At 30.5% G+C, this 12753-nt stretch overlaps 1 protein-coding gene across 1 annotated transcript in view; it reads left to right on the forward strand.

The window, feature by feature from the left end:
* Positions 1–11674, forward strand: part of sorcs1 (sortilin-related VPS10 domain containing receptor 1) — a 253063-nt gene extending 241389 nt beyond the window's left edge. The window contains exons 24-27 of the mRNA XM_073842166.1: positions 1487–1586; positions 1812–1917; positions 8008–8174; positions 10365–11674. Coding sequence (XP_073698267.1) covers positions 1487–1586; positions 1812–1917; positions 8008–8174; positions 10365–10429 — 438 coding nt within the window. The 3' untranslated portion in view covers positions 10430–11674. The remainder of the gene's footprint in view (positions 1–1486; positions 1587–1811; positions 1918–8007; positions 8175–10364) is intronic.
* Positions 11675–12753: the final 1079 nt, after the last annotated feature.

The following is a 12753-nucleotide window of genomic DNA, read 5'->3' on the forward strand; positions in this document are numbered from 1 at the left end:
CGGAAATGATTCTAATATGCTGAATTATTACTTTTATTATCAATGTTGGAAACAGTTGTACTGCTTAATATTTTTAAATATTGTTTTGGAACTGGTGATTCCTTTTTCAGGATTCTTTGATGAATAAATTAAAAAAGTTAAGGTTAAAAAGAAAAAATGTATATATTCAAAATAGAAATCAATTCTGAATACATTATAAGTTTTTTTTTTTTCCGATCACTTTGCTGTCAATTAAACATCACTGCTGAAAAAAAAGTATTAATTTCTTTAAAAAAAAGAAAGAATAAAAATGTACTGACCACAAACTTTTAAATAGTAGCTTATATTGTTACAAAATATATCTATAGTAAAATAAATGCTGTTCTTTTTAACTTTTTATGTTTTAGATAATCTTGAAAAAAAAGAAAGAATCATAGGTTCTGACAAAATATTAAGCAGCACAGCTGTTTTCAACGTTTCTGAAGGATCATGTGAACTGAAAATGAAGTAATGATGCTGAAAATTCAGCTTTGCGTCACAGGTATAAATTACATTTTATAGTTATTTTACATTGAAATTATATTTTATAATATTACATTTTTTTTCTAGATTTTTATTAAATAAATGCAGCCTTGAAGAGCATAAGAATCTTCTTAAAAAAAAAAAAATCCCAAACTTTTAACAGCAGTGTGTATATATAAAACAAATAGAATTCTATACATTTAATAAATTTATAAATAAACTCATATTTATTCTCTTTTACAGTAATAAAATAGTATGATATGATATTTCTATAAATTTAGGCATTAAATTCTCTAGTTGAGTAGCACATCGCATTTTATAACTAAGTCTTGTATGTATGTCAAATTAAACTGTCAATCTTGTTGCCATAAACCGTGTCAACTTTCTGAAGACGTAATTAAACTCTGACCCACATTAAACTATTAATATAAGATGAGATGTCACAGTGCCATTTATTAACACTTAAACACATCTGACAGACAAAAAAAAAAAGTACTTTAAAAATCATCAAGCCGAAAGCACCTGTTTCAGAATGACCCTAAAAACCTGATCTGCCATAATCAAGCACGAAAAACAAACAAGGCTTTATTGCGAAAGAGAAATAACTATCTGCTTTCAAGATTTATGCATACATAAAAGCGCCTGACACTCAAGGGCTCTGTGTGTGTTTGAGGGAGAGGAGAGAGATGTTCGGCCTAAATGAGATCCCTCCTATGTCATATATCTATATTTGTGAGTGAAGGTGATAGAGTTGATTTATGCCGAAATGTCTTCTCAGTGTGGTACAGGCTCACGTACGACAAACAACATCACGAGCCCACGCTCTGCCTCAACCAACACTACAATGCATCAGGACACACCTGGCACAGAAAGAGAAAAATCAAATACCTGCGGGACATGAATATCTTATTCTTACTGTGACTGTTTATTTAAATTCATAACAGATTTGGATGTTTTCTTATCCACTGTGGTGGTTTCCTTTCAGCTCTCAGAACTGGTTCTCAGCGCTCTGAATCAGAATCTGGTTCAGTTCACACTCAGACCAGGAGTCCAGATTACAGTATACGCTGCACATTTATCAGCAGGTAATGAATTCGAATCAAACACTGTTGTTCTAGATATGAATGAGAGACGGCTTGCAGCTTTATGGAATTGCTTATCATTGACAGTGGTTGCATAATGAACTCTTTTCTATAAAGATTGAAGGATTGTAGGATTTAATGTGATTATGTTTATTAAAAGGAGGATTGGAAGCATGCCAGTCTGTACACTAACAACAGTTTGTCTGTCTTATTTTCCCCTGTGTCTAGCGCCTCTAGTGGACACAAGCGAGAATCACAGCGGCTCAGCTATGCTCATGCTCCTCTCTGTGGTGGTGGTGGGTTTAGCCGTGTTCCTCATCTATAAATTTAAAAGGTATTGTTATCCATTTTTGAATGCATATTGCAATATCCAACAATACATTGTTTGGTTTCAAATTATTATTTTATGCCAAAAATCATTTGGATAATAAGATCATGTTCCATGAACATATTTTTGAAATTTGCTACCATAAATATATCAAAACTTACTTTTAATTGAATTAATATACATTGCTAAGAACTTCATTTGGACCACTTTAAAGGCGATTTGCTCAATATTTTGTTTTGTTTTTTGCACCCCCGGATTCTAGATTTTTAAATGGTTTTATCTCGGACAAATATTGTCCTATCCTAACAAACCACACATCAATGGAAAGCTTATTTATTCAGCTTTGATATGCAAATAATCATTTAAAACTGACCCTTGTGACTGGTTTTGTGGTCCAGGGTCACATATTAGCAATTAAAAATATGGTTAGCTTTCTAAATGGGTTAAATGACTAGTTGCAAGAGTTTAGGGATGGCTGAAAGATTAGAAAGTTATTCATAAATGTAGCTGCAGCTATTGAAATTTACATAATCACAGTTTTGTTAATATGTACACTATGAGTCAAAAGTTTTTGAACCGTAAGATTTTTTATGTTTTATGTCGTCTGCTCACCAAGCCTGCATTTATTTAATCCAAAGTACAGCAAAAATATGAAATATGTTTACTATTTAAAATAACTGTTTTCTATTTGAATATATTTGAAAGTGTAAATTATTCCTGTGATTTCAAAGCTGAATTTTTAGCATCATTACTTCAGTCACACGATCCTTCAGAAATCATTAAACATTCTCATTTGATGCTCAAAAAATTGTATTCTAATTATTATGTTTAAAGCAGCTGAGTACATTTTTTCAGGTTTCTTTGATGAATAGAAAGTTCAGAAGAACAGCATTTATCTGAAATAGAAATCTTTTGTAACAATATAAATATAAATAAATCCTAAAAAAAAAATCCTAAAAAAAAAAAATCCTAAAAAATGTACTCAACTGTTTTAAATATTGGTGACAATAATAATAGTAAATATTTATTCAACAGCAAATCAGCATATTAGAATGAGTTCTGAAGGATCATGTGACTGGAATAATGATGCTGAAAATGTAGCTTTGCTCACAGGATTAAATTAAATTTTAAAATATATTCAAATCAAAAGCAGTTATTTTAAATAGTAAAAAATATTTTACAACGTTACTGCTTTTGGTGTATTTTGGATCAAATAAATGCAGGCTTGGTGAACAAAAGATACTTCTTTATAAAAAAAAAAAAAAAAAAAAGAACATTTAAAACCTTACCTATCAAAAACTTTTTTTTACTGGTACTGTCTATTTTTAAAGGGTTAGTTCACCCAAAAATAAAAATTCTGTATCAGTATCTTTCTTTAACACAACACAAAAAAAGATATTCAGTTGCACTTTAGTCTGAGGAACAATCCTCACTATTAAATAACTATTAACTATGATTTTTGCCTCAATAAGTTCCTAATTTTCTGCGTATTAATAGTTAGTAGGGTAGTTATTAATTATAGGTATGGGCAAGAATTAAGGGATCTAAAATATAAACATAGAATAAAGAATTACGATTCCTCCCTTTTAAGTACTAAGATAATAGCAAATATGCTAGTAATATGCATGCCTATAAGCAACTTGTTGATAAAAAGAATTGGTCCTTAAAGGGATAGTTCACCCAAAAAATGTAAATTGTGTTATTGATTACTCGGCCTCATGTCGTTCCAAACCTGTCAGACCTTCATTTATCTTCAGAACACAAAAAAACATATTTTTCTGATCCTCCTAGACATCAACACAACTAACATGTTCAAGGCCCAGAAAGGTAGTAAGGACATCATTAAAATAGTCCATGTGACATCAGTGATTTAACTGTATTGTTATGAAGCTACAAGAATATTTTTCGTGTCCAAAGAAAACAAAAATTATTGACTATTCAACAATTTCTTCTGTGTAAGTCTTCGATGTACATTTATGAGAGTACATGATGCATATTTATAAAGTCAGTTATTTTTGTTTTCTTTGCACGCAGAAATTCTCGTAGCTTTATAAAATAACATTGAACCACTGATGTCACATGGACTATTTTTTACAATGTCCTTACTACCTTTCTGGGCCTTGAATGTGTTAGTTGTGTTGCTATCTATGCAAGGTCAGAAAGCTCTCAGATTTGTGTTTTGAAGATAAATAAATAAATAATTTCCATTTCTGGGTGAGCTATCCCTTTATTATAGTAAAGAATACCAGATACTTTGAATATGTTACAAAAAAGCAGAGCAGATGTCTGTGCAAGGGCTCAAATGAGGCAAAATCTTTCTCATTCTCTCTGATCTCCAAGTTCAGGTGTCGTGGCTCAGTTTAGCTCACGAAACAAAACAGCGTAAACCGCTGAGCAGATATGTCGAGTGGTGATTCACCCTTTCGCTGTTGAAGAACCGTCTTCGTTTTTTTGTCTAAGCGCTCATAACAAATGAGAAATGCCAGTCAATGCACAGACATTATCAATATTTAGCCCTTTGAGTTTTTCAAGTTGACCTTTATGAAATGTTAAATGATTGCACCGTTTCCGTCACTGGACCGAGAGAAAAGGGCACGAGAGGTCAATAAGACAAGATCTGAGACAGGAGAGGGAGACAACAGAAGTGCCAAGAATTTTCTGACGCTAATACATAACAGTCTGGCTTTCGGATGACACTACAGCAGCTAACATTTCACTTCTTTAGGGAATAAGAGGAACTGTTAAAAAGTTATGTTAATTATGAAAAACTCTAGTTCTAGTTCACAAAACCTTCTTGAGTGATTCATTCATGAATCAATCCGACACGACTGTAATCTCAATTCTCAGAATATCACTGAGTAACGGGCTAAAAATAGAGTGCAAGTGGTCTATGGGCTAGTTTTATGGTGCTTTTGCATCGTTTTTGAAGCTTGAAAGCCTCATGAGAACTAATTGCAGTTGCAGTACAGTAAGCTCTGAAGAAAAGCATCAAATGTAAATGGCTTTAGAGTGACATGAGTGTGAGTAAATGGTAACAGAATTTCTTTTTGTGAACCTTTAATGAGGGTGTTAGATCACATCTTAATGAGCTGTCCGTTTGTGTTGTGTTTTCTTTCTGCTAAATCCCTCTCCGGTTGTATTTAGCACAATAAATTTGCTTTTGAATCCTCTTAAGCGATGCCCTGTTAAAGCACTGTTCTGCTTTTTGCTTATGTGGCTTTCTCCCTCCGTAATGGGCTTTGTCTGCAAGACCAAGACGGATAAAATCACCTCTATAAAGAGAAGCTTTATTTTAACAGCTCAGCTCTAACCCCGTACTTTTCACATAGAGGTCTTTTTTTCTTATTTTTGTGTCTTAGAACAACTTTTCTGAGGCAGATCCTAGACCTCATCTTGTAAGCGCATTATACCGCACTCACAAACTATAAATACTTCTTGTGCTTCCAGTAATAAATGAAGAAAATTATGTGAACTGTGAAGCTGATAATGTCAGGGACATCAGAATGTTCAGAAAAAGTTTGGAAGAGAGCACTATGAACCTTATCAGCTTGGCTCATGAATATTAATTAGGTAACATTTGGCCAGTAGTCCTTGCTGAAAGATAAGTGTCTGCTAGTCCCAGTAGATGACCGTTTACCACTAGCTTGTTTGTTTAATTTCCTAATAATTTACTCACCCCCATGCCATCCAAGATGTTCATGTCTTTCTTTCTTCAGTCGAAAAGAAATTAAGGTTTTTGAGGAAAACATTCCAGGATTTTTCTCAATATAGTGGATATCTTTTTTTGGAAAGGGTGTTTGACTTTCTTTGCACATTCGCTTGTGTAAACACTGGGGTGGTACTTCCGTCCACTGTTCATTTTGATTGAATTTGAATTTAGTCTTAGGCATAGTCTTTTGTCTAAAATGGTATTTAGTTTTTAGCCATATTTTAGTCGACTAAATATCTACAGTAGATTTAGTCGGCTAAAATCGAATGGGTTTAGTTACAATGTAATGCATTTAAGCATTTCTCTTAAATTACCAAAATAAAATAAAAGACGCCTTTTACCCCGGGGTGCCTTTAGCCCCGTCATACCCTATAAATTTAGACAAATCTTTATCAGGGCTATTAAAGTGATACAGTCAAGAGCAGTGAGTGATTTTCTGTCTTTCTTTTGTTGCTTGATTAACATCAGTGCCACAGACAATAGCAACTAAATTAGGCAGCTGTCCCTTTAAAACCGAATGCATGGATGCATTGTACTGATACATGTTTGATATTCTTTCTACTGTACGTTTACCTAAGACTTAACCGAGTGTGTTTATGTGAATACTCTTCAGAATGGACAATTCGACACAATTTTGTGCGTTAGAGTACTTGTGGGATATGTGGGAGGCGCTGCTTCGGTGTGTGCGCTCAGAAAACCAGACCGAATTGAGTTCTCTTTTGCATTGTCAAATTTACCCATAAAGTCTGCTCTTTTCTCTTACTCCCAGATATTGACATGTTTAAATGTTTTATGAGACATGCAGCAAATGTATGCTAGTTTATGTCCCGCCGGACAGATCAGAAGGCTATGATAAAGTTCAAATGCGCACATCTAACCTCCTAACCACACAGCAGATTCAGTCTAAATAAATTTCTTTCCAGATCGTCCCTCCCTAACATTTTCGCCTCATTTTCTATTTGATGAAGAATAGATTTTCATCATAGTTTTTTGTCATTCAAAACAAGTTTTTGTTCTCATTATCCTCTCGTTTTCAACTGTGAAAAAACGTTGACAATAATTGTGACGCAAATTATTCTTTTAAAAAATTAACAAGTTTTTGTGCCATCTAGTGGTTTAGAGGAAAATAAAATTAAAGACACCTTTTACCCCGGCTCGCCTTTAGCCCCGTCCCCTATAAATTTAGACGAATCTTTATCAGGGCTACTACAGTGATACAGTCAAGAGCAGTGAGTGATTTTCTGTCTTTTTGTTGCTTGAAAAACATCAGTGCCACAGACGATAGCAAATAAATTAGGCTGCTGTCCCTTTAAAACCGAATGCATGGATGCGATGTACTGATACACGTCCGATATGCTTTCTACTGTTTACGTTCACCTAAGATGTGAATACTCGCCGGATCGGACAGTTCGGCATAATTTTGTGTGTATTTCTTTGTTAATGCTATGTGAAAGAGAACTTGTGTGCTATGTGGGAGGCACTGTTTTGGTGTGTGCGCTCAGAAAACCGGACTGAATTGAGTTCTCTTTTGAGTTGTCAAATTTACCCATAAAGTCTGCTCTTGTCTCTTACTCCCAGATATTGACATTTTTTAATGTTTTATGAGACACACAGCAAATGTATGCAAGCAGTGAGTGATTTTCTGTCTTTTTGTTGCTTAATTAACATCAGTGCCACAGACGATAACAAATAAATTAGGCTGCTGTCCCTTTAAAACCGAATGCATGGATGCAGTTTACTGATACACCTCTGACATTCTTTCTACTCTTTACATTCACCTAAGATGTAACCGAGTGTGTTTACATGAATACTCATCAAAACAGACAATTCAACATAATTTTGTGTGTACATGAAAGAGTACTTGTGCGCTATGTGTGTGCACTCAGAAAATCGGACTGAATTGAGTTCTCTTTTGCGTCGTTAAATTTACTCATTCTCTTACTCCCAGATATTGACATTTTTTAATGTTTTATGAGACATGTAGCAAATGTATGCTAGCTTATGTCCCACCGGATAGATCAATAGGCTATGATCAAGTTCAAATGTGAGTCGAGCTAGTGCAAGAAAAGCATTAATGGTTAAAAAGTACATGAATTTTATTGTTTTAAGAAAATGAGTGATTGTTGCGTTAGATAAGACCCTTAATCCTTGGCTAGGATTGTGTTGAAACTTTTTTCCTAAAAATGCAAAATAACTTCAGGATGCATAAATAACTTCTAAAAGTTTAGCAGACTTGTCCCCTTTGGTTATTATGGTTGCTTACGGTTTGACAATATTGATTTTCTTTTCCCCTCGACACCCTGTTTCCCTCTGGCTGATTCCCCCTCAGCATATGTTGTAGCATCGTGCTTTGTTTGCCCATGTCTCATTGTAAATCTTTCCTCAAGGAAGATCCCAGGCCTCCACGTCTATGCAGCGATGCAGGACGAAAAAGAGCAAGAAATGATCCAGAGTCCAGTTTCTCCCACTGACAGCACACCCAGCTGCAGCTCTCAGAGAGAACTGCTCACATCACTGGAGCCTCTGGACACAGAGCCCAACACCCAGACCATCGGTGAGTACCTCACAGTATCACACAGGCCTTCGGCACCCAACAATGATACTCCTCTATTTAACACTCAAGTGCTTTTCTACTCAGCTCCACTCTTCTACTGAACTCATAGCTCTGATTCTTGGGACCAGCAGACACACTTTACCTGTCACTCAACTCAGTCGGGCGTTAGTGAGACTCTGTAAATGGTTTCAGCAGTTTTGTTGGTAAAGAGGGTCTTGTTGATTGCAGGTAAAAGCACTGGTTGCTCGACCTATTGTTCCTGATGATGCCTGTAATAAATCAACAGAACAGCAGATGTCATGATGTATTTCAGCTTGCTAGGCTGCTGTGGGAATCATTGATACTCCATTTTGAGGTTGTTTTGACATTAGGAAAGAAGAAAATATAATGATAAAGAAAGAATAGGAAGTATCCCTCTAAACTGACTGAATGGAATGTTATTAGTATATATTATATATAACATTTTACCATATCATTTATAATAAATTACACAGTGATATAAGGAAACAGTAAACATATTAATATACTATTAAAATATTTTAAAAAACAATAATTTATTATTAATAATAATAATTCTAAAATAATATATAATGGCATTTTAAATAAAGTTCAAGATAGATGGATAGATTTATAAAATACATCATTTTATAATTATTAGAATATTTAATTATTATAATTATTATTTTATAAAATTATAAAATACAATTTTATACAATTATAAAATAATATCTACATTTTTTGTACTTTTATTTATTTTATTTTATTTTAAAATTGTCATTGTCATTTTATTTTTTTGTATTTCCAAGAACGCATCAAACCTTATCCAATTTGTTTTTGGTTTTATTTTTTCAAATGTTGATATTAAATTATTTGTGATATAAATAAAACAATAAAAACATTAATATACTTATATATACAGTACAGACCAAAAGTTTGGACACCTTCTCATTCAGGTGTGTCCAAACTTTTGGTCTGTACTGTAGATATGAATTCAACTGAAAAAAAACTTGTGAAAAAATATCTTTCAGGTGGTCAAATAGCAAATAGCAAATAGTGGAGCTCTGCAGCCACCTACTGATAAAAGTTATTTTTTTTTTACTTTTAAAACTGGATTTTCCAAAAGATGGGCAAAAATCTTACACTAAGCCATGTGAAATTATCCATGTTATCCCCATGAATTCAAGTTAGAAATGTGAGTCTTTTATAAAGTGAATTTTACATAAAAAAGCAGTTTTTGTATAAAAACCCATTTTAAAAATATTTATTTATTAATTTATATATATTTAAAAAATATGAAACTGCACAAATGTAGAGTAAAATTAATGTTTTTACTGTTCGAACTGAATTGAGTTCTCTTTTGCGTCGTTAAATTTAAATATTGAATTTTTTAATGTTTAACGATTTCAAATAATAATTTAATAATAACAACAAGAATAATAATAATAATTCTAAAATAATATAAAATGGTAAATAAAAATCGAATTTATTTTCAGTAAAACAGTAAAAATATTAATATACTGTTAATATATGAAAAATATTTTAAAATTTTAAAAAAATAATTTAATTATTTAATTATAATAACAATAATAGTAATAGTAATAAAATACATAGTGGTAATTAAAAATTGCATATGCAAAATTAATATATAATTTATATATATAAAGTAATAACAATAATGATTTCTGATAATGATAATTCTAAAATAATATATTTTTGTAATAAAATTAATTTAATAATAATAATAATAATGATTCTAAAATAATAAAAATAATAATTTAATTATTTCTTAATAATAATGAAACTAAAATAATATACAATGGTAATGAAAAATGTATATATATATATTCAATTATTTTTTTCATTTTAGAATTTTATATAATATTTTATATAATATTTATTCTTTAATATAACAGTAATTTATATAATCATAAAATAATGTACTTTTTATTTATTTTAAAATTCTAAAATTCTGCAGTTAACTGAACAGAATAGTGATTTAAATCATATATAATAGTAATAAAAATGTAATATATATTCAATTATTATTTTATTTTAGAATTTTATAGAATATATTTTGTGTTATATTTTATTATTTTATAGAATAATATTTTTTTTCTGCAGTTGAGTTAGCAGAACAGAATAAGTAGCGATTTATTTTCCATTGTCATTTTGTCTCGTTGTATTTCCCAGAATGCATCAAACCTCATCCACGTGTCAAATTCTCATCAGATCTTCCTACATACATCGACGTTTGAACTCGAGCCTCCGCCATGTCAAGGACTTTGGTCATGCGGACACAAAGGTTTCAAGCTTTATTCAGTACTTGTGCATGTTGGACATTAACTTTACAGTGCTCTGTGAATACTAGAACAAACTTTGTACAGCTTTTTTATACATCTGTGTATTCAATACATTTTTGATGCTGTTCATTTATAAAGATACCAGTGTGTACGAAGTCAAAGGGGAAAGGTCAGCATGAAGGGTGGACAAAAAAAAAAAAGACAATTATTCTTGGTTACATGTCTGTTTATTTTTATCGCTTATACAGTGGCAGTACAGTATTCATGACGGATCTGTGACATTTTGAAAGTGTTTTAATAATAAATTGTAAAGTTATTAATGACTATTGTAAAAATGAAACGCATTTCCTGGGTTTCATTTTGTAAAACTATATCTAGCACATCTGTACTTTATGTAACACAGAAATGTAGATTTTACCACTAATTTTATGCGTTTCATGCCTTTCTTCATGAAACAGGGTTAATGTTGAAGCGTTTGTTCTTGTTTTGCTTCTCTGCAATATCAACCTTTTTTTAATTATTTGTAAAATAAATTCTTTGTGTTTCTACGTAGAAATAACTGACTGTTGGTTTACAGATACATATCAATCAGTGTCAAGATATGCTGTGTAAACTGACTTGATGTTCTTGAGACATTATGGCCAAGCAGAAGATGATAATCATATACTGTGTCTGGTGTTTCATAAACAATTTTGTATTGAATAATTTATGTGCGCTCACAGAGAGTTACATGATTTATGCTTTCATTTCGCTTGTTTATTTGTTATTTTTTGTGCATTCAGTCACGACATACCAAAAGTGAACTGTACAGGCTGACGGATATGAATGTATGAATGTGTAAGTACATATTTAAATATTTAAGACTTTTTTTTAAACTAAAACTTTCCCTCCTTACATATGAGCAGTATAAAATTACAGGGAAGCTATGATCAGTTGATAAATCGACTGATATTAACGAATCAAAATAATGTGTCACGTGTGGAAGCCAGCATACAGACCTTTATTCACTAGCATATAGCCATTATAATAATATAAATACATTATATATATAATAACAATTTGAGGATTTCAGCTACTCAGAAAATGCCAACAATTCACAGCACAAAACACATTGTTGGCACAAACCATGTTTATATGAACCTGTATTTCATGTCAACATATTTTATTTTATTAGTTTTTTTTTTTTATTAATTTTTTTTATATTACTTTTTTTTAATCTGTTGTTTTATTGTATTTTTTATTTGTTTTATTTTATTTAGTTAGTTATTTTTATTTCAATTAATTTTTTTTAATTTGTTAATTAATTTTCTTTTTTTATTAAATTTGCATTCTATTTTAATGTTTGTTTTTGTTTATTTATTTTACTTTATTTTAATATTACTTTACTTATATTATTTTATTTTTAATTTAGTTTTTTAATTTTGTTATTTATTTTATTATTTGTATTTTATTTTTTATTTTATTTATTTTTTAAATGTAATTTAATTTTTATGTTGTTTTTAATTATTATTATTTTGCTGTTTGTTTGTTTTATTTTATTTTTTAATTTATTTGTACTTTATTTTATTATTTGTATTTTATTTTTTATTATTTATTTTATTTTTAAAAATGTTTAAGTTTTTGTTTTTATTATATATTTTATTTATACATTTAATTTTTATTTTTCTTTGTATTTTATTATTTATTATTAATTTTATTTATACATTTAAGTTTGTTTTATTTATTTGTATTTTCTTCTATTATTTTCTTTTATTTTTAAAATTTAAATTTAATTTGTATGTTATTTTAAGTTGTATTTATTATTTATTTTGATTTAAATTTACTTTTGTTTCTTTTTTTTCTTTTTTTTAAATTTATTTAAAATATATATTTTTTTTTTCTCTCTGTAGTTTATTTTATTTATTTATTTTTTCATTGATTTATTTATTTGTTTTGTTTTCTTTTTTTCCATATTGGAATATGATTAATTCGGATAGCAAAATTACACTTTTATTTAAAGTTTGTGCCAAAATGCAAGTTTGGTTAGTACAATAAGGATACAATAGTCAATAGAGAGCTTTTTTTTTTTTTTTTTGCATGTCCTCCTATTTAATATAATGGTGCTGTTACAGACATGGCAGATGCCATGCTCCTCGTCATCTTTATGTCACATTCAATACTGATATTCTTTCTCTAGTTATAAGACTTTCTGCTTCCCATATCTGTTCTTCTTTCAGCAAGTTTTCATTTGAATATCAAGGTTATATTACAGCTATTGTCAGTCTTTCCATTCTCACACA

Source organism: Garra rufa, chromosome 6 (genome assembly GCF_049309525.1).
Source record: "Garra rufa chromosome 6, GarRuf1.0, whole genome shotgun sequence".
Lineage (NCBI taxonomy): Eukaryota > Metazoa > Chordata > Actinopteri > Cypriniformes > Cyprinidae > Garra > Garra rufa.